General features: G+C 38.3%; 3 protein-coding genes across 3 annotated transcripts in view; 2 read left to right on the top strand and 1 right to left on the bottom strand.

Moving 5' to 3' along the window:
- The first annotated feature begins 185 nt into the window (after window positions 1-185).
- LOC135470419 (succinate--CoA ligase [GDP-forming] subunit beta, mitochondrial-like) lies at window positions 186-9386 on the top strand. The gene is given in 12 exon segments (XM_064749347.1): window positions 186-241; window positions 1754-1898; window positions 2136-2235; window positions 2668-2758; window positions 3042-3194; window positions 3505-3544; window positions 3547-3593; window positions 3815-3911; window positions 4413-4574; window positions 5124-5266; window positions 5742-5862; window positions 6387-9386. Coding segments are annotated over 12 exon segments (1263 nt in total). The 5' UTR covers window positions 186-187; the 3' UTR covers window positions 6497-9386.
- Window positions 8474-25085, bottom strand: LOC135470935 (kinesin-like protein KIF28P). Its single transcript, XM_064749984.1, has 27 exons — window positions 25019-25085; window positions 21927-22007; window positions 21269-21460; window positions 20649-20781; window positions 19711-19784; window positions 19108-19222; window positions 18768-18879; window positions 18445-18543; window positions 17863-17981; window positions 17397-17467; window positions 16976-17036; window positions 16529-16687; window positions 16079-16113; window positions 15727-15807; window positions 15177-15291; window positions 14762-14825; window positions 14450-14575; window positions 14011-14156; window positions 13620-13768; window positions 13358-13501; window positions 12501-12728; window positions 12172-12240; window positions 11764-11880; window positions 10888-11013; window positions 10458-10559; window positions 10001-10051; window positions 8474-9038 (listed from the first exon to the last, which is right to left on the bottom strand). The coding sequence occupies exons 2-27, from the start codon at window positions 21966-21968 to the stop codon at window positions 9006-9008; spliced, it is 2763 nt and encodes a 920-aa protein (XP_064606054.1). The 5' UTR covers window positions 21969-22007; window positions 25019-25085; the 3' UTR covers window positions 8474-9005.
- Window positions 24304-26515, top strand: part of LOC135471171 (uncharacterized) — a 32509-nt gene continuing 30297 nt past the window's right edge. The window contains exon 1 of the mRNA XM_064750265.1: window positions 24304-24831. The gene's annotated coding sequence lies outside the window, so the exon portion shown is untranslated. The remainder of the gene's footprint in view (window positions 24832-26515) is intronic.

Here is a 26515-nt window from a genome sequence, read left to right as displayed (position 1 = left end):
CCATCTGAATGTAACTAATATAAAAATTAAAATTAGTGCATATTCATAATTCTGGTCGTAGAGTAGATATATAATTAGTCATATAACGCTTAGAACTATTTCTTTATGCACTTCCTTGTCGGGAAGTTCTTCGCCCCTCGCACTATGCACGTTTTGTCTTCATGTGTGACCTCAATCACCTGGTAAAATGGCCGCCATCAACGTGATGAGAAATGTGGCTATCAAAGGCCTGGAAAAGCAGGTGCATACTTTTTATTTCGGGATTTGCATACTCATGCCGTTCAATATCAAATTAACCTCATTATCTTCTACTGTCTGTTATGTGTTCAGCTGCTGACACTTGAATGCTAGGCTAGTTGCTACTGTAACTAGAGATCGCCACTTTCATGTACAACAACAACCTGTGTTAAATTCTGAAGTTGTTCTGAAAATTAAACCGTCACTTTCTCCGTACGTGTTTACACGGGGACAAGCTCAAATCCAGTTGGTGTCCAGTTTGTACGGAAGATTGTAGGTATAAAAGTTGGCCTTGTAGTACCATTGCTTGCTTAAGTGTAAAGAAAAATCTTACTCTTGTTTTCACAAAATACTTTCGTGCTTTGAGAAAAAAAGGAAGTACGTTCTATTCTTTGTGAAGTAAGGTGTAGGGCCTATGATAGATTCACGTTCTCTGGAGTTTAGTTAACTTGCTTAATGTCTTAAGTTAATCTGAGTGAGCTTTACGACTGCTTTTATTATTCCAATAATCCTTTCTCTGACCGTCCAGAAACATTAGAAGGTTTTTAAGATTTCAATAACCACCATGCACTCTGGTTATTGCCCCTGAAATATAAAGTTCTTTGAGGTTTGCCCCCCTCACTCTTTGATAGTTGTCATATTATTTTTGTCCATATGTTCAGCAACTTTTTTTTTTTTTTTAAATGCCTATACACCTGGCTGCTCTATTCTTCTTTTATATATGTCCATAGCACAACTGTGCAACTATGGGACAGGTCTTTACCAAACTTACGTGGTAATTACAATTCAACTGGAAACCTACTGTTGCACGCCTTGCATTTGTTAATATTTCTTGTTATTATTCCTTGCAAGGAGCTTCCTTGGCCAAGGAGGTTAGCACACCAGTGCAACGCAAAGACCCAGGCAACTTTCATTGTGGTTGCTTTGAGTCCAGCCCATCCGCTGCCGTTTAAGTGAAATATTCTTGAGCACGGCATAAATCGTCAATCAAATAAGTAAATAAATATTCCTTTCAGTTCCATATCATTTGCACAATCTACCATCTGGAGCTATTAAATGCCAGATACCAAAATAATAAATATATAAATTTGCCCTCTTGTTGACAGAGCATTTTCTGATCAAGGAATAAATGTGTATTCTCTCAAGTAGAAAAAAACATGCTTATTTTGATACCCTTAAAGTGAAGGTAAGAGATGTTTGATATGATTTTCATTAAGTACGTTCAGGTTTTTAATTCATCCCCTTGCTATGGAGATTTTTGAAAATTTTCTTTCATGTGACAGTCAGTGTTCATTTTTGTCCCTATACCAACTTAAGAATTGGAGTAGATTGTTTGCCTTGAATACACAGGCTAGGCCATTATTAAAAATGTTTTTTTTTTTTTTGGCTTTTGGCGGAATTTTGTTCATTCAGTGATCAGTCAAGCAATCCATTCTTACTGATCATTTCACGTGATTCTACATCATGACACGTGGTTAGGTTATGTAATACTTCTTGATTTCTTCATGGTTTTCAGTTTGCTATGAGTGGAGTTGCAGTTCGATGGCTAAATCTCCAGGAATACCAAAGCAAGAAATTAATGGCAGATCATGGCATCACTGTTCAGAAGTTTAAAGTAGCTGAAAACGGAAACAGTGCGTTAGAAATTGCCAAAAGTCTCAGTAAGTTCCTCTACATTTTATCTGTTAAATATGCTGTGTTTTGACTTCTGCAGCCTTATGAGTTCTGTGACTTTCTTGAATTCTTACTTACATAAGCTCATTCACAGTAATCTCCTGAGGTCTAAACATTAGCATAAATACAAATGTTAACTTGTTTATCACTTAAAAAATGTTAACAAATAGTTACTTACAATTGGGTTTATAAAGCGTCATCAATCGTTTTCATATTATGTACAGATGTTAGAGAATTTGTCATCAAGGCACAAATCCTCGCAGGTGGAAGAGGGAAGGGCGTCTTCTCAAATGGCTTCAAAGGTGGTGTCCACTTAACTAAAGAGTGAGTCTCAATCTGTCTTTTCCATCATAAAATGTAGGTAACATCACTTATATCAAGGTTACATGTATGAGCATCTCCGGACATCTTGCTTAATATGCTGTTTCAGTTGAATGGGAATAGAATATCCGATGTATTTTAGACAGGTGTCTTTCCGAAAGTTGACCTAGTGAGCACTGAGTCACATTGACCTAGTGAGCACTGAGCCTTGTTAGTTAGAAGGTTGATCACAAATGTGGTAATAAATACATGTAGGTGTCCCTAGATGTGTATATGTATCAAACTTTGTGGTGCTGCTTAGAAATATTCCTTGTCATCTATCTGAGTCAATCGCAGGTTTTCTTATTGTTTCACAAACAACACTGTGTTCAGAAACCATCCCTTTATGACACAGTGTACTTGTAACAGTGTATTCTTTTATGTATTATATTGCAGTCCAAACAAGGTGAAAGATCTTGTTGACAGCATGGTGGGCCACAACCTGGTTACTAAGCAAACAACAAAAACGGGGGTAAAAGTCTCAAAGGTTTGTTCATAACTGTAATATTATTACAGTGAATCCTAGCAATGAGATAAGAGTATCTTACTTCATAAGCATTTGTATTACAGCATAAGAGGTTTATCATTGCTGATACATTTCAACAATTGTTGATCATTATAACACTAATGACAAAACCTTATTAGAGATGCTAAAACAAAGCAACCATGAATTGCAAGAAAAAATGTTTTCAGGAATGATATGAAGGCGATATGTCAATACTGAATAGTTCTGGATTTAATCAAATGCAAATTTTATTCTACTTTCTCAGGTAATGGTGGCTGAGGCACTAGATATTGAACGAGAGACCTATTTTGCGATATTGATGGATCGAAAGCACATGGGACCAGTAATGGTGGGCAGCACTTCTGGGGGCATGGACATAGAGGAAGTGGCTGCAACAAACCCTGATGCAATTATCACCGTGAGTGACTACGGCTCTTTTAAATTGTTACATTGTTGTGTTCACTCCTTCAGCCTTCCGTGAATGTACAATAATTAAGTAATATGTTCCCACGAATGGGTCCATAGAGCCTTGATCAGCCTTTAGCTTGCTGTCCTCAGATCCTCACATGTTCATTAGCCACAGTGTGACTTGGAGAACATTAATTTATGATGTGTCAGCATTTTAAAGACACTTGTAAGAGCTAGTGTTTCTGATTCTGTGAGCTCTGTGGATGATTAACATTGATAGCGTACCTGCTTTTTATCACATTAGTGCGTTTTCAATTCAGGAGCCAATTGACATTATGACAGGAATCTCCGAGGACCAAGCTTCCAAATGGCCAAAGGGTTAGGATTTACAGGCAGTAAGCAAGCTGAGGTAAAGTTTCTATTCAATTTGTCAGTAAGCCAAAATTTAAGTAAGCTTTGATATTTTATATATATATATATATATTGTCTTTAAAGTGAGAATTTTAAATCTGATTTGGATTCACATATACATTTGAACGTTAAAAAGTCTAGAGTATTCATCTTCTTTCTTCATATTGTGTGTGTCTCTGTCACTTTATAAAATCTCTCAGGATCTGGTTGTTTTGATAGGCTGCAGAACAGATAAAGCGTTTGTACAAGCTATTCATTGATGTGGATGCAACACAAGTAGAAATCAATCCATTTGGAGAAACTGATGATGGCAGAGGTTTGTTGACACTGCTATTTTATTTTCAGTGAAATTCTTGACTGAGTTTATTATATATTTTTTCTGGTTGAGAAAAAACAATTTCGATCAAAGCACACACTGTTAACTTTTGTTTGTAAAATCTAAGCATTTTAGAACAACTGTTTTAACTTTGATGAATTTGTTACTGTTAGTGGTTACCATGGTTACCAAATTGTGTAGTAGCCGCAAATTGATTTTCTACAGCTATATGCTAGGTCAGGGCTATTAACCCCTGGAATATTGGAGCTGATTACTAAGACATTCAGGTCTTCCTTACCTCCCATCTACTCCAAATACAGAAGTGTTTGTGTTAGGGGTTTTTATTGTGAATAATTTTAGTGAAAATATATTAGAATCCTTCAATTAAATATATACTGCTGTATATCCATGGTAACCAGATTTTGTGGTGCATTTTGAACTTGAATTTTGGTTAGATTTTATTGTGACAACTTAATGCTACAAATGTCCTTCTGTTTTCAGTGGTATGTTTTGATGCAAAAATTAATTTCGATGACAATGCAGAGTTTCGGCAGAAGGAAATATTTTCCTTGGATGATATGTCAGAAAGTGACCCCAGAGAGGTTGAAGCTTCCAGGTCAAACCTTAACTATATTGGAATGGATGGAAACATTGGATGTTTAGGTGAGACACTTTGTACATGTTTCTGTAACCGTACAAGTTGTAGACAAATGTGCAGAACCTCATTAGCTCAGCAGCAACCTGTGAACGGGAGGTTTGTGACCTCGGTGTTCATAGACTGCATTTAGCTTCCGGTACTGTTTTTTTTTCCCCATTACTCCATATTTCCGCCACAGATTATCTGGAGCGCTGTGGTCTAAGTTAAAACTTTGTGGGTTTGAGATAAACATCAGTCAGACAAATAAGAGAAGCAGAGCAAGTGCTTTGCAATATATATTTGTTATATACAAACAAATGAATGAAAGAGATTTTAGTGCCACATTCTGTATGAAGACAAATTGCATCGAACTCAGAGGTTGTGTGTAGGGTCTTTTTTTTTTTTTTTTTTTTTGAAAAATGAACAATGAACAGATATTCAATAATATGAATTGATGTTGATTGTTTATGGAAAACTAGCCGTACTTTTCTTGTTATCTTAAAGTACAACATTAAACACTAATCAGATAAGTATATGATATCTCGGTGAATTTGTCAACATTACATTGGTTTCAGTAAACGGTGCTGGGTTGGCTATGGCAACTATGGACATCATAAAACTTCATGGTGGGGTGCCGGCTAACTTTCTGGATGTTGGTGGTGCTGTCACAGAAAAACAAGTAGTGAGCGCTTTCAAATTGCTGACCTCAGATAACCAGGTAATGTAAGGGCCAATTCTGATGTTGCTTAGTCCCTATTGTGACCTGTGTATATGATGACCAGCTAGTCATTCTTTCAGTGTTGGGGAATCTGCTCACAGCCACCCAGCAGGCAGTGAATGGAAGGCTACTAGCATCCTAATAGGTTTCCTGCAGAGCCTTGTTTGTGTCATGTCATTTGTATGTTATTCATTGATAAGGCCTTCATCACTAAAATCTATGAAATGAGCAGTTTTGTTGAAATTGTGAACATCAGTCCTTTTTTGAAAAAGATATACCAAATGTGAATACCAAACACATTATTGGCAGACATTGGATTGATGAGAAGTGACTTTAGTCTTTGTTATCTTGATAATTGATTATCTTGTTAATTGATGTGCCTCATATTCACATATTATGGTGGAGTTTAAGTCTCCCTGTGGTGTCATAATTGTCATACTTGTCATATTTTATACCCATGTGTCTTATTTCTTAGGTGAAGTCTATTTTGGTTAACATATTTGGAGGAATTGTTAATTGTGCTACAATTGCCAATGGAATTACCAATGCATGCCGAACTATCAACCTGTCAATTCCACTTGTGGTTCGTTTAGAAGGTAAGCAGAATTTTACATCCAGTTGAAGTGTTGAAGTATCATATTCATGAACATAAGTCAGTTGTAAAGTTTGCCCATTGGCAGCTACCACATAGCCATTTTTCCTCTATACCAGACATGGCTTCCATGGCCAAGTGTTTAGCATACCAGAACATTGCAATAACCCAAGATCCTCTCACTAATGCGCTTGATATGAGTTCAAGTCCAGCTCAGGGTGGCATAGTGGGAAGGCCTGCCAGCAGCCTGTGCATGGTTGTGGGTTCCCCCTGCATCGCTCGGTTTTCCTCCCATAATGCTGGCCGGCGTCGTGTAAGTGAAATATTCTTGAGTATTGCGTAAAACAACAAACACCAGACTCTTAAGACGTTGAAATATACTGATGCAGTTAAGTTTTGTTTCCTTGCCTGAAACGCTTTTCCTGTTTTGTCAGTTTTTTAGTCTTATATTGAGTGTGGATGAAGCGCATGGTTTTTTGATACTTTACAAAAAAGTCATCCCATCCAGTTCATTTTCGTTTTTTAAAGGAACAAACGTGGATGAAGCAAAGAAGATCTTGGAGGAGTCTAGTCTGCCAATCCAGTCTGCGACAGATCTAGATGATGCAGCCATCAAAGCTGTTGCCAGTCTGAGATGATGATATGCCGTGTACCTCAAATTATCTGTGTCAGAAATAGGTTAAGTGTCAAATGTTCCCAATCAAGATGCAAATTCTGATCTCTCATATAATTAGTCATGTCTCTACATAAAATTATGTAAATTGCCTAACTCCCAGATTTTGGACCGATTTTACAAAGCAATTACTGACTTCTGCATCAATTTGATATACAGTTTTGGGCGTAATTTTTTGGTAATACCAATTATAACTTTGCCCACCTCATAAATGTATTTAGACAAGTGTATCAGAAATTAAATTTCCAGTACCAAAAAGCGTTGTGACGAGGTTTAAAATATTGACTTGACTGTGTGGAATTGGCCCATAAAACTCTCAGTGGTTTATGACAGCAAATTGAGTGATTAGGATCAAGCCTAAATCTAGTTTATCACCACAACCACAAACCAGTTCAACCATCTTTGATTACTGTATACACAACCAGTTGGAAACTGATTCCTGAACTAATGATGTCAGGATGCAAATAAGGGTCAGGTGGGATGAACCACAGGCAAGGTCCAAAACTTCTTGTTTCATTGAACCAAAACCAGGTGCATATCTTTCATGTTGTACGAAACATGGTGTATGAAAAGTGGAAATCTTTTTAAAGATGGTGATCTAAAAGTGGTTGCACTGCAAAGAACTATTCTAGATTTATATATTGGGTGCAAGTATACACAAACATGTACATATGTATGGGTATTTACATGTAGATTGTTGTACTTAAATGTTTTTTGAGGCTGAAATGACAGATGCCAATCTCGCCTTTCCCTAGCTCTACGTCACTTACAAGGTTAAGTTTCATTTGTCTCCCATAGTCCCACTGCATAGAATTCTGGCTCAAGGTGACGTTGAATACACCCTCAACTATAATCTGGCAACTAATATCAGTTTGCATTATAACGTTGTAAGTCTGACAGTTTGTATATGTGAAGGTTATATGCTCGAACAACTGAAAATATTTGATTTATTTTCTTCATGGTTTATGATTTGCTTAACTTAACCAAAGTACCATTTTGTAAAATTTAAGTTAAGTAGAATACAATGACATACATATAATTGTGATGGTATAGACTTAGTACAACTAAGCAGTCTTGGGCTTTATTTACCTGTGATAATTTCACTACTCTGTCTTCTTATTAGAGCGATTAAACATGGCACAGGTTAAATAGACAATGAAGGCAAAGGCATTAAATGGGAACCAGAAAAAAAAAAGGTGAATCTGTTAAGATTTACTGGGATATGATTATCATAGTCAATATTTATATTCAGAGCTCCCAATTCCTCTGCTGGTGTTTTTCCCAGCTGATGCCAACATACAAAATGTGTCTCATAGAATGTATGTATATTCATTAGGAATGGTCATTTACACAGGTGAATTATTTTGTGTGCCTACATACTCTTCTGGAAGAGAAAATACACTAAATAACCTCAATAAAATATGCTATTCTGATATAAAATTTTGTTGTTGAAATACAACAGTTAAGAGCCCGCTTTGTTTTGCTCACAAACTCCTCTCCCTATGGTATATTACTGCAATGACTGTGTATTTTTTTCTTAAATAGAACGAAGATAGCAACCTGGCTATCCTAGTCTTTGGGTCCTTGGAACTGATTGAGATAACAAGTCAAGGCAAAGTTGCGAAATATAGTTAACCACATCACTTATTCCTACATGGCTTATACCGTAGGGAACTACACGTGTACATAAACAACTGCAAAAATAAGTAAAAACTAGTTCTAATATTGTCATTATTTTCAAATAGTTCTCTTAAATCATACAACCTAAGGTCAAAAGATTTGACATGTTCGCCAGAAGGCATAATTGAGTGTTAAATAGATTTAAAGGTTGTGGGTTTCCTCTGGGCACAGCCCGGTTTCCTTCCGCCATAAAGTTGGTCGCCGTCGTGTAAGTTAAGTATTCTTGAGTACGGCTTAAAACATCAATCAAATAAATTTGGAATGAGTGTTTAATGGTGTTTAATGACATTAAACCGTGTAACGACCCCCTTTCACATGGGAAACAAAATATGCACCAATTTTCATGAACGGTTATTGTTTGAGCTATCGTAAATTGAATGAGAGGAGGAAATATTATTGGATATAGCATCTTGAGATCTTGATATGGCTGTTCCCTCCACATCTTCAAAGGGAATATATCACAGACATTAATTTAAGTAGGTAAGTATGTAAAGGTACACAAATTGTATCACGTTATGCCTACATATACCCTATGTCCATCTAGTATCACATACAGTTGTAAAATGTTCAAAATATCACGTGTAAACAAAATGGTAGGACGAAAATACTCATGCCAAATGTAGGTCAAATGCCCAGAAATGAAAAAGTTGATGTTTTAAAACGTGCATGCGGGAAAATGATTAATCCAAGTTAATTAAATGGATATAAAACAGAGTACGCTAAGAATGATCCAATGTGAAGCACAGGAAATTCCCAGAGCTGTAGTCACGATGCAGGAATATCTCCCTTCGATGTTAGCTCTCCAAAACCTGCTTTATGCGGCTAATCTGCAACAGAGATACGTACATGGATGTGTCTTAATATTGCTCACGTGGGAAACTAAGACGGGTTATGTTCACCAGTCAAGGCACATTTCTGTACATTGACGTTTACACAATACATCAAAGGGATCCACCGACAACGTTTGTCTGAGACGTATAGACTTTTAAATATATAGTATAAATAAAACGTACATCATGGAGAGGAAAAATAAGAGCAGCAACGACAGTGTGATAGCTGGCAAATGATCACACGTAACCAGTGAAATACGGCCACTTGTCAAGTTACATAGCTAAAAATAGTAGCAAATTATACTCCCCCTAGCACAACGGCTTAAGCAGAATTAGGGGGAAAAATGCAGTGATGCTAATTGCAATTTGTTAGGCGACACCGGTCTAGAATTACTCAAAATGCTGTGTTGTCATCACATTTAACATACAGTAAGATTAAAACAATACAGCAAGATTAAAACAGTGGGCCTATTTTCTTAGTTATGGATTAAGACTGTGGCTGTCGTTTGTATAATCTGTAACTTGACTTAAAATGGTTTGAAATTGCTGTGTTAGAAAGCTCTGGCATATCGCTTGCTATGATTCACGATGTACGTCCTAATGATACAGACACTATATTGATCTTTTACAATACTTTTTTAAGCACAACAAAAAATAATCCAGTCAGTAGACGTGTTTTGAAAGTCCAGCCTAGTAAAGGAGTTTACTAATTAGCTATCTCAAAGATAGCTAATTTTGAATACTTCCTCGCAGTGATGTTTTTGCATATAATGAATTCCTTCAAATTTAGGCGATTGATAGGCCTACTCTTGGTTGTGGCATTGATCGTGTATGATGTCTCTGGCATGGCAGTATAGAGACGTCATCATAACATTGAAAGGGACGCTTAATCCAAACAAACATTCTAAGAAAATTATGCCACAAGACCTTTGTAGGAAGGGACCCAAATCAGACCTTACCGTAGGGTTATCGGAGCCACTGTCCTTACTGACCAAGTCTTTTATTTTCCGCTGAAAATAGTAACAAAGCATACTTTTTTTATCTTTTATTTATCTGTTGTTGTTCATAGCCATATACAACAAGGTTTCACAGTCATTTTTATGATTGAACGAAACTGACCTCTGGCAAGTTACTGACGAACTCTTCACGTCTGACGTGTGTACAAATATATGCAACTCATGCTGGTGGACGAAAATTTTTCAACGAGCGTTAGACTGCACAAACGAGCACAATTGCGCGCCCCCGATTGCTGGAATTATCACGAAAGCTCCATTTCAGTGAGATCTGGAAAGTCAAATTTGCGAGTATGATTTATGACCAATTTTATGACAGTATTAACACTGTATAAATACATGTATTCGTCATTGTGTTAGCATTTGTACATACAGACCTGTATATATAATTACATATACATACTAATTGTTCTTGGTATTTTTCTGCCTTTTTCTTCCACGTGTTGACTTCGGACTTAAGAAGCCTCGTCTGATCTCCTTGGGCCTTTTCCTGGGATGATGGTATCTTTGAAAAGAAGCCATTGATATTGTTTTAATTGTTTTAAACTCAAGAATTTTTCATTTATGCGACGACGTCCAACACAAAGGTGTGGAACATTGTTTACAATGTGTAATTATACATTATCCAGAGGATTTTGGTCTCGACCACTCATAAAATAGACCGCCACCATAGAAATAAAAACTTTTTGGGTGCGGCATTACCATAAATATATACAACGGTCAAACAAACAAGCAGAGGGATAACATAAGAGATAAATATATGTTCAGTATAAGTTTGTAGTTTTCTCCTCTACTATACACATATAAGTTACAAATATAAGTGTCAGCCTTACTGGAACGTGGACATCAGCAACCGGAACAGATTTCCGGACAATTGCGTTCGGTTTGGTATAAGACGCCTTCCCTTGGCAGCCCCATATTTGAATAGCAATCGTCTCATTCTGCAGGAACACCACTTGCTGTAAAACGGCAAAACATACCAGAGAATGGAGTGGTTGTTCTAGAACCTTGTTGCTAAAGGCTAACATGGACGAAGGCTTTGCTTTTTTACCGGAAATTTCTTTTTTAGACCTTAAACTATTGATTTATCTAGTCCTCAAGAATATTCCACTTACATGACGATGGTTACAACCGGAGAGAAACCACCGGCGTTTTTCAGATAGCTAACAAAGCTGATGTAAAACTGGAGCCTAACCAACAGGAGCTGGATTCGAACGTGCAATCTCACTGGTCCAAGGTCATAAGCAGAGTGCACAGAGTGCGACCGTCGAGTCGACCCGTAGAATTCGACTAGTCGAACAAAAATGGGCATGCGATTGCAGCATTCGACAGATAGCATCTGAGAGCTGCTTATGAAACAGACGAGTTGAGACTACAAATCGCTATAATGCCGCTTTGGTTTGATTCTCTTTGCTTTAAGAGATGTATTTTATTGCAAGGAGACGTCAAACAGGGGCCACTAGTCCCTTTGGTTAGCAAGGGTGTGACACTGATATAATATGATGATTGCTATCAAGCAAGCAAGACCCAGACAAAGGGTAGTTTTTATACATGAACATATACCGAGATGGAAGAAAATATTACAACTTTGCACAGGCGTTCTAAAGTTGTTGAATATTGGAGTGCTAAATTTCCGTTCCCGGTAGTTAGAGATTGTTAGATATGAGAAAAGCCATCAAATCTGACGATGGATCCTAAGTCAATCTTACCTCTTGTGTCATTGCTTTCAACACGTGAAGGTGAGAAAAGTTGAGATTGCTTGGATCTCCTGTCCGATCGGTGGTTACGTATTTGTATCCTTCTGACAGTTTATAGCGGCACCAAATCTAAAGAAGAAAAGACAATACACCCGATCTAAAATATTGTCAAGTGCAATAAAAGTCACAGGAACGTTAAGTCATTTATAAATGGGTCCTATTTCTTAATTATAATTGATTAATAATGCCTTAACCAAAATCGCCAATCTTGAACAATGACTATTGTAGTTGCATTAACTGTACATTTCTACTGTATGTTGATTGGTCACAACTGTTAGAATCGGAGAAAACAAATGCCTTACCCTATTGGTTGGTTTGCATTAAATTATGTCAAGGTCCTGGAGACCTATACAAGCTTACCTTACTGAGTTGTCTGTCCAAGTTCAAGACTTTTTCAATCTTCACTTTAAATGCAACGTCCGTCCCAACCTTCAAGATAGCAAATATTCCACTGGACATTTTATGCCATGCCTGATTTATCAACCCAAGTTCTAAGTTAGTTACAACATGATCGCGAACAATATAACTGTATAAAATATATCCAGAGTCAGGCAATAAAAAAGTGTTCTACCTACAATATATAAAATTTTCCAATAACACATTAAAGTAAAGCATTTGTTGAGAAGAGTGTCTTATAAAAAATGCTTGCCCCGTGAAAGCAAAACCAAACCAATACAGTTTGAACTCACCAGATCGATGGGCTCTTCCACAAACAGATCATCTGGATTGGCAGGTTCTCGTCCATCAGCTTTACAGGGACAGAGCTTGACCACCAGATGGCCTCTCTGTTGAGCCGTGTAGTCCAGAATGGTCAGGTGGTCATTGAAGTCCAGAAGATGCGCCAGACTCTCTAGGGGAGTGTAGACGACTCCGATCATCACCTCGGAATCATCCGGCTCCCAGAAAGGGTCGTCTTCCTGAGAAAGGCAGAGAAGAATTACATACTAACATAGCATAAGAGATTGTCAGCTTACCACAAGACAGTCGAAAAGTAACAAATGCTGCACAACTGTAGCATGAAGAGCAGCGACGACAGTGTGATATTTCTCACACCAATGGTCACACACAACAGGGGAAATACGGCCTCTTGTCACTTTAAAATCTGGTCTAAAATTACCCAAAATGGTGTGTTGTCATGTTGTACAGCAGAATCAATACTCGTATTAGTTGTACGGTTTGTTACGCTTCTTGACAATCCCGATTTACATGCCCTTCTGGACAACAAGGTGCAGACCTGTAATACCACTAGCAAGAAGCGCGGATTCATGTCATGTTAAACGAAAAGCCGGAACAGTCCACCGTAGAATAACATATCGAAAACGTATTTCACACGTTGGCTTATATAAATATGTTAAATGGGTTGGCAGTATCGATATATATGAAAGACTCGAAAGCTTAGTCAAGAGAAAGCAGACGAAGCCAGGAACTTACTTGTGTTTTGTTACAGAAAAGGTACATTCAGTTCGTTAAGCTGTCTTTTTTTTTTTTTTTTTTTTTGGTTTTTTTTTGACAGGCAATGTTTAATGGCAGAAGGCTGCGTGCTTACTTTCTTCTCGACATCCCATTTTTCTAAGCCATCCTCAAATCTTCGGTATATAGTGCGCATGACATCCAGGCGGTTAATGAACTTTCCCTTGCTCCACATGAATTCAAAACCTTTGCCACTGGTATTCTTGACTTTCACAAATAACTGTAAAACAATAGCGGGTGCATGCATTAGGTTGAAAGTTTATCAAGGAATCTGAGAAACAATGTCAACAAAAGGCAAATTCGAAATACTAGTACCCTTATTAAGATGCAAATATTACCTCAGTCCTTGAGCCTGGCTGACCTCGAGCCGTCCCGGACATGAGACAGATTTGAAATTCTACGTTCTTTTGAAGATGAGCCGCTATGGCGTTAGCGTCCAACACTGATGGCAAAATAGACAGGACTTCCTGCTGAAGAATCCCATCCTCTGTGGAACACAGAATGAAGGAATTTCTACTTAAAATCACTTACATTTTTACATGAAATGAGAAAGTTATAACGTTAAGATGGAAGTTTTGTTTCAAAATTTTTTCAGAAAGTTCTTACATGAACTGATTCTCAAACATATACACTTCGAAGAAATAAATAAGACAGAAGAGTGTTTGGGACTATCTTTATATTATTATCACTCTCCTTAAACTATATATGATATAGTTTATATAACCTTACCACTGCTGACGTCAATGCCAGAACTGCTAGCTATTTCCTGCTGGGCAAAGTCATGCGTTATAGTCAAAAGTTTCTTCTTGCTTTTCAGAACTTCTTCCTCTTTTGGATGATGAAATACGAATATGTTTGCAGAGCCGAAGAAAAGTCTGTAAGTATTCAATAGTATAAACATATTTAAAACAATACATTGAAAACCTAAAAGCCCTACTGGGAATGTAATTTTTATATTAAGTTTTATAATTTTTATAACTATTTCTGGGGGCTTAGATATAAAGTTTATGGTTGTTATTAATTATATACCCGAAGCGTACATGGAGGGCCACAGGTCAGTAACCATCCAAAAGTCACTTAGATTGTATTCGACCACCCAACACTCTCCCTCCACAAACAAAAAAAAAAAAAGCTAAGAAAAAAATCAAATTTTTATATCCCGACTTACCTGTCTTGGTGCTTAAGACTCCGCTGTTGTTTAAGCTCCTCGCCATTAACTAGTACTTTGCCTTGACCAGGTAAAATGCTGACGATATTACCCTTGTTTCGAAGAGTGGCGTGCTGTTTGGTGATACTGTTGAAGAAAACAAAAATGTATAATTTACCGTTTTAAGCTTTCCCTTGTCCTTTTGTTTGCCATTCCTGGAGTAAATGACAATTTATTTTGTACCAAAATGTAATGCTCTATAGAGTAACTGTTATTATACCTGATTACACCGAAACCACTGTCTTACGGAATTTGATCCTGATCAGCATTTACCTTGGTCCATGTAAGATAATATCCGCTTCTGGCGCTGACCGCCTGTTCCCAACTGTTGTGTCACCTTTATGTCAAGAAATATAAAGTGTTAGGCAAACATGATAACCTAAATAAACCATATAACCATATACTGGGATGGCTCTATAATTTTCTGAGTTTCTTGTGCGATTCTTATATCTAATGCAATCCACATTATTCATACAATGTTCAAAGAACTGAGCATGGACTACAACGTTTCATCACAGATGATCGAATCACTGACGCATTGCTGTGTCCATGAATTGTTTTACTAGACCCAACAGGCCTTTATGTCTAATGTAGTCATGCAATAACAATCTCTGACCAAAGGCATTTTACGTAGTGCATTGGAGGTATTACAATTGCAGTTCTTTAATACATGAACACCACAACTCACCAGGTTTGGCCACGTAATAAACTTTTCCTGTTAGTGCCGGATCTTCGTTTAAATTCCAGATATGAGGTTGTAGACGTCGTTCCTCCTTTTCGCGTCTGGCTTCCTGTAGTAATTTCTGTAGATGAGAAAATTATGCCACTCGTGTTTAGCAGAAGTATAAATGCATAATCGAAATAGCTTTTGTTAATCACAGTCTCCTCTGCCAGAGAGTATGAATTGTGCATTCCTATCGTCGATCTGACCGCCACTGGTGGCAGGCTCAGTGGCCAACGGAGGACACAGTGTGATGTCCCAATGTTCCGACTCGGTGGCGGAAATGGCGCTACTGGTCTCCTCCAGTGACCAAAGGAACGGCACGTCAGTGACCGCTACTTAGTCCAGTAGCCACCTGGGGGCGAATGGAACGGGCCCAAAAAATTACAGCGTTTCTCCTTCCCTTGCATTGCACTAGTAAGAAACTTTAAGGAAATTTATGTCTATCTGATAATTCAAGGCAATACCATACTATAAAGTTAAGTTCTTGAAAGGTCAATACAGTCTGTAGTTCTACCTCTTTTTCTGCTTTTTGTTCATCCAGTTTCTTCTGCCACGAAGACTCCATGTCCTCCATTTCCATTCTGTAGCGGTTAATCTGCCAAATATATATTCCAATGTTTATTTTATGCATGATCAGCGGTAAAAGCCAAGGAAGCCACGTCGTTGTTGAAGTGTGAACGATCCTTCATGGTTGACCCCTTAACAAGGCCAATGATATTATAACATCCCCATCTATAGTTATAGCTAAGTGATCAGCTTGGATCTGCTTGGATAAGTGCAGAAAAAATATATAACAATAAAAACTGCCTACAGTTAATTAAATTTTTGTTTCACTGTTTGGGTAGGTACACGAATTCACAGCTTACCTCTGCTTCTTGTTTTTCTTTAAGTTCCTGTATTTCTGAAAGATAAATCCAAGCCCTCTTGCGATTTTAAATATATTGATCTCTCTAAGCACGCATGGGGCTTCCGAAATAATACCCCAGGAAAACATTAATTAAATAAACTAAAAAGAAACATACATGCATAATGGGAAATTATACATTTCGTGGAATGTTGAAATCACACTTTATCTTTACGCTTTATACTAATATTACTCCAAGGACAAAGCCTATACTACTCATACATTATGTAGACCTATTCCCACAATGCAAAGTGCATGAATGATGTTCTGAAAATACACGTAGGCATCTTCTACTAAAGAAAATTCAGAACTCTCTTAAATTATCTTTACTTTGAATTCCTCTCTGGATCTAAAGAAAATTCGTTTTTGCAAACTTGGATATAGATGTCAGGAGAGCTAGAGTGGAGCAAACCTTCTTCGGTGTAACCAGAAAACTTGGTGTTGACTCCGGACCTTGCTTCGTTGAGTTCTTTCAGAAGGGCTTCCTTCTCCAACAACAACTGCTTTATCATCTCATCAGTCCGCTTTTCGTTCACAATAGCTTTGTTGGAAATAAATATGGCTTGGCTCGCTGGAAGGCAGTAAGGCGCAATGGGAAACATTTAGATGAGCAGTCACCATGAAAACCATTCTAGTTTTAATGACGGTAAAAAATATGGTATGAATACAATATTCTTATACGAGTATTCTGATTCTATCCCGCGAAGGGTCATAAACTAGAGACTTTCAAGTGTCCATTTTTGCTTTTCCTAAAATTCGACCGTTTCTCTTAATGTGGCTCTATCCTAATTTCCTTATATACTTTCTTAGTTCTTTAGTTCTTTGCGATGAACGTTGTTAGAAGTATAGACAGACCTACCATACTTTAGGGTGGAGAGCGTCTGTTCATAATTCTCGTCAGAAGGGCTGATTGTTGCCATCTGTATATTGAAAAAAAGGTATTAAACTTCTTCTAAACCTTAAACACATTTTGGGGTAATTTTATACAACCATCATTATCAAAATTAGGAAATGAACAAGAATATGGCAAACGGTACTGAGGCATTTAAAACAAGAAAAGATGACATAAATAAAATAAAAATTTGGCGAAACATGCAAATTCCGAGAACAAAAGAATGTATATAAATTATATATTATAGTACATCCGAAATTTCGAATACACTAGTGACAAGCTGGTAGATTAAAACTTATCAGCTACAGCCCCAGTTGTTAAAAATTTCTTCAAGTATGTCCAGATTTATTGTACAGCCCGTGATACAAACTATGGTATCGGTACTCACCATTATTGTTTTACTGTTTCCACCAATGGCGTTCTTCAATAACTTCGTTAGTTTGGAATTACGAAACTGGACTGCGGAATAGAAGGAAAGAACCACTTCATACATTGGGGTAATACTGTGGTCTACATCTGAGTACAGTAAATGATTTATTTGATTTGTGTTTTACGCCATATTCGGGAATATTTCACTTATTCGATGGCGGCTAGAAACCGGAGAGAGCACTGTGAAATTCAGGACAACTTGCTGGAAGGCTTTTCCATGTAGGGCCGAAGAGGAGACCACATGAACTGGACTTGAACTCAGAGCCATCGCATTGGTAAGAGGCTCGTGGATCATTGCGCTGGGCTAGCACGCAAACGAGTTCACCAGAGACTCTCCACATACAATAAGATGATCTACTTTGCCCGAATCATATATTTACTACTAGTATTAGATTTTAAAACAATGAAATTTCCATTTTTCATACCATGTGTCTTTTTTTCGTACAGCTCCCTGATGACCGATCCCAAAGTCATGAGAGATTGGTTGATATTCTTACTTTCCTCAAATCTGTCTCCAGTAGTTTGAGTTTGCTTGTTTCTCTCGCTGAAAATGAAAGCAATGTACTGCAGTTGTAACAGAGGTTTATTAAAGTAAGTTTATCAAAGTAACATATCTGTTAACACCAGTCCCGAAGCGTCAAGGGGAGGGGGCGGTGTGAGGGATCTTGGGAAGGGCCTTTAGCTTTTTGCTATGGAGCTGCCAGGTGTGTTAGCCACTTTAGAAATAGTTCCGACGTCGATAATTAAATTATATAGATCATATATGCAGACAATAAGGTGTGTTGATCAGATGCACAGGTTCATTAAAATACAAGTTCGTTATTTACGTTGTTCAAGTTTGTAACTTTATTAAGGGATTGGTATTTGACATTATTTCCTTGTCTGACATACCATGTCGCAAAGTTAGAGTATAGTGGGAACATGGGAGCCATGATGGGACAGGGTAGAATATTTACGTCAGGTACAAAGGCCACTTCACTACAAAAGCCATTTAAACAGCATAATACCTCCCAGCTAAGTCCACCAGATTGATAATGGACTGCTTCACGCGATTGTTCTTGCGATTTTTCTGAAGTAGGTATACAGTCACCAGAGTATGGGCGCGGCTGAAAAGAGAAGGTGATTTTATTTAAGAACACAACGTCTATTTGCCTTCAAATTCACACTATACGTTAACAAGTGTACAAAGTACCTATAGGTAGAAAAGTAAGACGGTATAGAAAAAGCACTGTTGTAATCGGATGTGACAACATTTTCAGTCAAATAGAGCAATAATATTGCGACTTGGCTAAATATGTCGATTGTAACATTTAAACTATTCACATCTTACCTGCTAGTTTCGTTCATTTTAGTGGCTGCCAAAGTCCTTTGTCGATCGCCTTCATTTATCCTGAGTTGGATATCCTCGGCACTTCCTACTGGCACCTTTTCCAGACCTTCCACTGTCATACCAAATGAGATGAAAACTGTCACTTTGGCATTAACATTAGCAATTATAAAACCTTAGTTTGCATTAGGTAGCTTAACATTTCATAATTAAATGTAAGTTATACTCGACATGCCATACTCTCACAAACAGCAATTCTGGTGCAGGTAAATTAGGTTCTGCAGGCGAAGAACGTTTTTTTTTTCAACTTTTCGTCGAATCAGTAAAGGTGCAACCATCTTACCGTAGAACCCCTTGTCCGGGCTTTCTCGGATTGCAAGGCCTCCATCTGGCTTACGTTTCTTGGTCAACAAATCTCGGACTGTCTCGTTGTATATTTCAATCATGCTGAAGGAAACCTGATAAAAAGACGAGATACAGTCTTACGCTGAGACAAATGATATCAGATTATTCCAAATAACATGGCGTCGTGAATTATACGCAAGACTTGTACTATTGATCATTTACATGACTTCCCAGTCCTAATTTCTGGAAGACGAGGAATGTTCACGTAATTATGTGAGGGGATATAAAACAATATCTCTCCAATGTGTTGCTCTTCCTGTCTACCATGCAGCTTAAGTAGAGACACTAATCTTGATACACTATTGCGAAGAGTACACCAAGAGTCAATGGCCTTGTCCATAGATGGTATTATATATTCTTAGTCATCCGTGGTCATAACAGTTATTCCACAACTTACTAATGTGCAAGGCAATTGATTTAGGAGGGATATATAATGCATTCCCCCTGCATTTTGTCTTTATAACATTGTCGTTAGACATTTGCCTGTAATTCTGAGCCCTTAATCCTATGCATTTGTATTACCCTAGATTTTACGTCGTACCTGATATTCCATTCCTTCAGTTTTCCTTTGGTCCATAGTTCGGAACAAGTCTTCGCAAATTCTTGGAACGATTCCTGCGTGATCAATTAAGCATGCTCAGAGTTACGTTTGTATCATAATTTAGTTATGGCATCACGTAACTCTGAACGCAGAAACGAGTTGGTGGCAATATTAGTTTTGAAATGAGGTAACTCTGAATGGAGCAAGTCACTGATCAGAATCCCAGGCTTTGTTCGAATGATAGTTAGGCTTACCCAATCACGCAACTGTATAGTTCCGTTTGTAGCGATAATGCAATAACCTTTAAAAGGAGCCCAGTAACGAATTGCCCCATTTGGTTTCCTTTTCTGCTTTTTTGTGTGACAACGGTTTTAAACCTTTCGGGTGACGATTTTTTTTATGCCAGTCGTAAATGGCATTCTCAAAATGCTAGACATGTCTTGTTGGCAGAAGATAACATTCAGAGAGATATACAGGATATGTCTGTGCTTATGGCAGCCTGGTTCAATCTGCACTTATTGTGACAGTCTCACTTAAGTAGATTTAAAGTGTATACCCCAGTAATCCATATTAGCATAACCCCGTTCAGGAGCCAAGTGGTAGAGCGTAGTGTTAAGGGGTTCAGTCCCCAGTCGGAAGAGACATTAAATTGGTAATCCTTGTATACTCCCTCGCATGGCGCTCAGCAAAAAGGCCAAGGATAGTCCAAAAATTGGCCAACCAATTTTCAGTTTACTGCCTCTGGTTATGGTGTCATATCTTCTGTCTTTGACATGGTTGTGTTCAAGATAGCAAGTCCCATAGATATGCATCGGGACAGGCTCTTTACAGGAAGACACCGTTCCAAAATGACCGAAATGATGTTGAAAACGACGTTAAACTGAAGACAAACTAACAAACAAAGAAACCACCCACCGAACATATTGTATTACAGGTACCTTTGTTTGCGGAATACCCCATTATAGAGTATGACTTCCCGCTGCCAGTTTGTCCGTAGGCGAATATGGAGGCATTGTAACCTTGCCATGCATTCTCCAACATTCCCTTTCCTAGATCATTGTACACACGCTCCTGAAATGGTAAGATTTCTCGTCACAAATGCGACCTGACACTCAGTAATAACATAACTTAAGAGACGTATACAACATATGGCTCAGTGATCTTATAGAAGGTGTTGCCTGAGTGAATACTTTCATATTGCCTTTGTACCAAGGTAATGATAAATACGTTAATAGTCGGCTAAATACTTTTATTTTACTGCAAGGTATGCCTTTCTAGTCTTATTCACAAACTGAAGGAAGCAAATAAGAATTGTATAAGACAACCTTATCATGATGGTGCCATGTCTGATGGTGCCTATCATGTTGTAATTGCCATTTACCATTTACCACCTTGAAAATGCGTGGAATTGAACTAATTTCATCCTAAACAGGCTCCTTTGGAATGTGCTAATTTCAAGATCACGAAAATAAGTGTGAGAAACCATACCAGACAAGGTTTCGAATAACAGGCACGCATGATAACTGATACTCAACCACCCCGTGTCAGCAAACCATACCTGATCTGCATACTGCCTGTCTTTCGGCTCGTGATAGCCATCCTCCCGAACGTTGTAGCCGTCGTGGGACCAGTACGAATAGTTGAAGTTGAACTTCTTGGGAGGTTGCGTGCACTCAGGATGAATGATCTCAGTGGTCTGCCCACTCATCCTCACAATCATTTTACTGCCATTCTTCTTTTCGCGGTCATTCTAACGAGTTGGTCAAGGGTAAACAGGTGCACTGCAATCTTCACCTTGTACTAAAACGCATTGACCAGTACGTCTGGTCAGTTAGAGCAAGGGTATGGTCATACCACTGGCTTCAAACGAGTACCACTGAATTATCGTTTATAAGATAATAAAAGACTTACAGTATAGAGAGTAAAACCAGAGCAGGCAATTAGCAGCTGGTCACGCGTGAAATACGGCCTCTTGCCATATTCCCTCAGTTAGGAAAACTATGGAAACATGGAATAAATAAAAACACGAACACATATACAAAGCAATCAGGTGTCACTTCATATTGTGGTGTTGAATAGGCAAGATGGTTTTCTGAGTGCTATTCATTTCAAAATTTCAGTATCATAAAGGTATACTAAAGATATGATTTGAACTGTTGATATCTATATACCTGTATAATATGACCATTTGTGAGTTATTAGCATCCAAAGGATACGAAAGGTCGCACTCTCACGGCAACTTTAATGTTTTCCGCCATGGCTGTCCAGGTAGGCAATCTTCAAACTATCACAACTTTCTGAAAAAAAAAGAGAGAAAAAAGTTTTAAAAAATTGTAAAATCATTGAAATAATCTATTTATTAAAGTAAAGAGTTGTAATAGTTCTAGCATTTTTATGATGTCCAAAAAATTGGTATCTTCATACCATAATTACGAACTGCTTGATTATCAAAAGTAAAAGTAAAATTGTGAGAAAAACATGACTTTGATACAGTTTAGTTGAGATTAGAAGCAGACATCAACCTTCTCCAGTACAAGGGTGTGAGGTGGGAGTGGGGTGGGTTTAGCCACATAACCGAGTCCGGTGGGATTCCAGTGTTAGCACATATGTATGCTGTAAGATAAAAGGAGAGGCAGTGGTAGTAGGTATGTTACAATTTGGCGGTAGCTTTCCACAGGCCATCTGTTATTACTGAGCGCAGATCGCTTCAGTGTATAGAGCGTGTTTATTACAAAAAGGAGTTGGGGTAGGCTGTGGGGGAGGGAGGCTAAATAACCTGATACCTTACTTGTTGTGGACGCCAAACCGAAGCTCTACCTTTAGGTTATATTTATACATACTACTCGAAAAAAACATAAGATCTCGTGTAGTTTGTCCGTCATTCCACATTTCCCAGCATGTAATTACCATGACCGGGGGGTCAGGGAAGTGAGATGTGGAGTGCCCCGCGTTAACGGATGCCAGAGCGAGGAACAAACGCTGACAGATTGGCCACGTGTTTGACTGCAGCCGAAACACTCACCTGACTGCTTCTGTTGAGCTTTAAATTAGCACAGGTTAAGCCAATACAGAGCATTAATACGGTTTGGATATAATGGACACTGTAGAAATAACTTGGCTTAGCCAGTGGTATAAATACCGTCTACGATGATCATATGTTTATGACTTCAAGTCAATGCCAGCCCTACGGATGTACATGTGTTTTTCAAGCAATTTTAAAGCACAAAAATGCCACATTTTCAGCACTTCATTAATCACTAGCCCACGTGAGGAAAGAGTTATTGACATTTTTGAATTTAAGGAAAATTACACAATCCACATATATGCCCTAGAATGCAAATGCCAATAAATGATACTATCAGTAACGGGGGGCGGGGACATCTAACTTACTGGTAAGGTGCAGTGCACGACTTTCAACCGCTGTTGCTTGAGGTTCGGGTTCTATTCCAGTCTTCGGCAGGGAATTTCGAAATTCAACAAACTCGGGGTATTCGCAGGTACTTGGTGACATTAAACGGTCGGCTAAGCTCGTGGAGCGTTTCAGTGATTAAAGACCATTTAACTGTGGGAAACATTGTTAATATCTAAAGGCCAGTGTTTCCTATACACCAACAAAACTGCCATCGTATCAGAGAAACATCTTCGTTAAACAGTCAAATAAACAAATAAATATATAAACATATATGTGAGAAGATTTGTATATTGAACATACGTGTGTAATATATATATTTTTATGCACCGAAATTAGCACACCATGCGTTTCCACTCGGGGGCAAAAAAAAAAAAAAAGAAATATTCTGCATATTTGAATCCACCAAGATCTTCTGTTTGCTATTCAGTTTAAATACTTAATATAACTCAAGGATAGGATTTCAATACTGGAACCTTTTAAGGATAAACATTTCAACTGCTGCACACCGAGCCGAATATTACATTATCCCTGTTGGTGAATTGCAATCATGAATTCGACATGAAATCCGAAATGCCAAGGCCTGGAAAGCGGAGCATTCGTTTTTAGGCTGATCAGGTTGTGACGAGCCAATTGTTTTGACAACCCTTTGTGTTTTTAGTACGGACTTATGGCTCTTCCAAAAGTATTTCTGAGCCCTTGTGGGCCCATAATAATGAGAAAGTACAATTCACAGAATGTGTCATCGGCATGTCTACACCGTTAATGGTCTTATCTATCAAAAAGTCATATGCAGACGACCAGCATAAGAGGTACGAAACAAGATCGCTACTTCGAAGCCTGTACAGAAGCTTAGCCACGCATTCATTGTCAGGATTGCTAGGTCTTGTATACACATTATCCCCTTACCACCCCACCAGTCTACAGCGCTACTCAATACACCGGCGGCTGTGTTTAAAAAATAGAAAAAAGAACCATATTTTGGGCGTAACGTTACCAGCAGTGGAACCTGGATGTTATTAGTGCAATGGTTCGTACGGCGGTGAGTATCGTAGGCCTACAGAGTGCGCTGGTTGTACGTCTTACTTTCTACACTCTCAACTCGTCTCGCTGCTGACCTCGGCTCGTTCGCTTACCCAAATCTCTCACCCGATCAGTTCTTATTATACTGTCTATATGCCAACGTAGTTTCGCTCTCTATGAGACTCTTTCGCTGTGGAATTACCTATTAATTCGCATTTGCCTATACCTGCAACAGTCGATTTGTTAAGGGCCTTTGTAAACAATTTTCTTGACACGGATAGATTGATTGTACAGCCATGGCAACCATCGGACATGGCGTCCTCCGCAAGCAGCAACTTTTCTCTCCTCAACGATTTCGTGCGGAAATAGTCAGCTGAGGAGGACACAGGCCTCTGAGTATTACTAAGCGCCGAGTGAAGGGACGAATAAACCGCTCTCTCCTCATTTCACGGCAACCAAAGCAGCTATAACAGTTGGTCCCTGTACATCCGTGGTAGTACTGCTGGCTCTCTGTAGTCCACCCGCTCAGTTTCCATCCATCCGGCCCAGTGCACCACCGGCAGCACCAGCATCGTCCACGCACCTGTCCCAAGACAAGCTTAACCCTGGGGCTGCGGGAACCCTCTGAAGGAATTTCGGGAACCTTAAACAATAGGGTACGCCTGTACGACCAGGTGACTGTCGTCCTGGTAAGTCTGGCTCGCGCGCAAGCGGTTATATTGGTGTATATGGTCTATGTTTGTCCGTAAGTTGTATCGGAATGCCCAATAGACATATTGTTCAATGGTGTATGGTGAATATCGGTTCATGTAAGTTTATGGTACACACACTACTTATGTGTGTACCAAATACATATCTATATCTATGTGTACCTACCTTATTAACAACCAGGCTGGTAATCCACAAGATTGCTATCCAAACATGTAACTGAGAGGAATTCTACTATTCAATCAGTACTGATATATGCTGGCACTGTGAACTGTGGCAGCGTGTATAGAAGATCTGTTGTTGTGTGAAAGCAAGCACAGCTTTGGGTACATAGGGTGTTTCACGGTTCGTTGCAAAATTGTTTGATTATTACAGATCTGTCACCTGATCGATAGACTTGCATGGAGGCCACGTTGTAAGATCACTTTATACAGATATATAACTCACCTGTACCAGGTAAGCTAAGCGGGGGAGCGCCGTTTAAGTCATGTACAATCCTGAATGTAAGTATACGGCCTAGAGGCCGGAATACAAACACAGCAGTTGACACTGCCGTGGTGTATACGAGCTTGACAGCCTTACAGTTGTAATCATTGGCGCCTCGCCAGGTCAAAGGCACTCAGCAGGTTCTAACCTTCAAATACTTCATTTAATAAATGTTAATGACTTCCTCGATCATGTTCATGGCAGATTATCCAGCTTATGTCAGCACGTATGGTTCAATCCCAAACTGGCGATTTGACCTTAATCCCTTTTGGACATGCCTAATCTTGGTGCTGTACGAATGAAATCGGCTGCACATGAGAGCTGCAAACATCCGGAAAGAATAACACAAGAGCCCGATTCCACAAGTCATTTCTGAATTAAGTAAAAATTTAAGACTTCATCACAATACTTAGTTTTTGTTGCTGGCAGTTGACATCTTAACGTGCATGTGTCTTAAGATAACATTGATGAACTGTTCCAAAATATGTTTTAATATCTGAATTATATTTCAGATTATGACAAGTCAGAAATGGCTTTATGGAATCGGTTCCAGAAACAATAATGCTTTAATTTGTTTAGCTCAAAATTAATGTGATATTTACCACTACTGTTTATCCGGTAAAAATGAACACTGCTTTATACATTAAGTCTTTACTGGGTTTGGCCATGTTGAGAATTCTTTAATTGTGTGCGCCAACATGGATGCCCTTATTTTAGTTTTAAATTTCTTAAAACTGAATGTTATATATGACTTTAATAATGTTAAATGCAACATTTTAGTAATGTTAAATTCAACATTTTAGCAATGATAGAAGACCATTTATCACTTTACAGATTGTGTACACAATCATTATGTTTTAATCTAACACTATTTGTGGACAAATTTAGCACATTTAGGTGTTGTGTTAGGCATTATACATGTTAAAAGTCTTGTAACATTTATAAGTTATAGCATTATGTTATAAATTGCAGAACAATTGCTCAGTATAATATTTTAATATGCTGACACTCATAAAGTAGAATATTGTGGTAACTCCAACAATAATGCAAGGCGATGGATGACACTCATACTTTACAACATTCAACATTTTGTATCACTTTTAACGCTTAGAAATTGTAGACATTTTGACGTTTGGGTGCGAAGAGAGCTCCAGTGTGCAAACAAAATGTGTGGACTAT

The sequence above is a fragment of the Liolophura sinensis genome, chromosome 7 (assembly GCF_032854445.1).
Source record: "Liolophura sinensis isolate JHLJ2023 chromosome 7, CUHK_Ljap_v2, whole genome shotgun sequence".
Classification (NCBI taxonomy): domain Eukaryota; kingdom Metazoa; phylum Mollusca; class Polyplacophora; order Chitonida; family Chitonidae; genus Liolophura; species Liolophura sinensis.
Note: the sequence above shows the minus strand (reverse complement) of the source record. Positions and strands in the feature narration are given on the sequence as shown.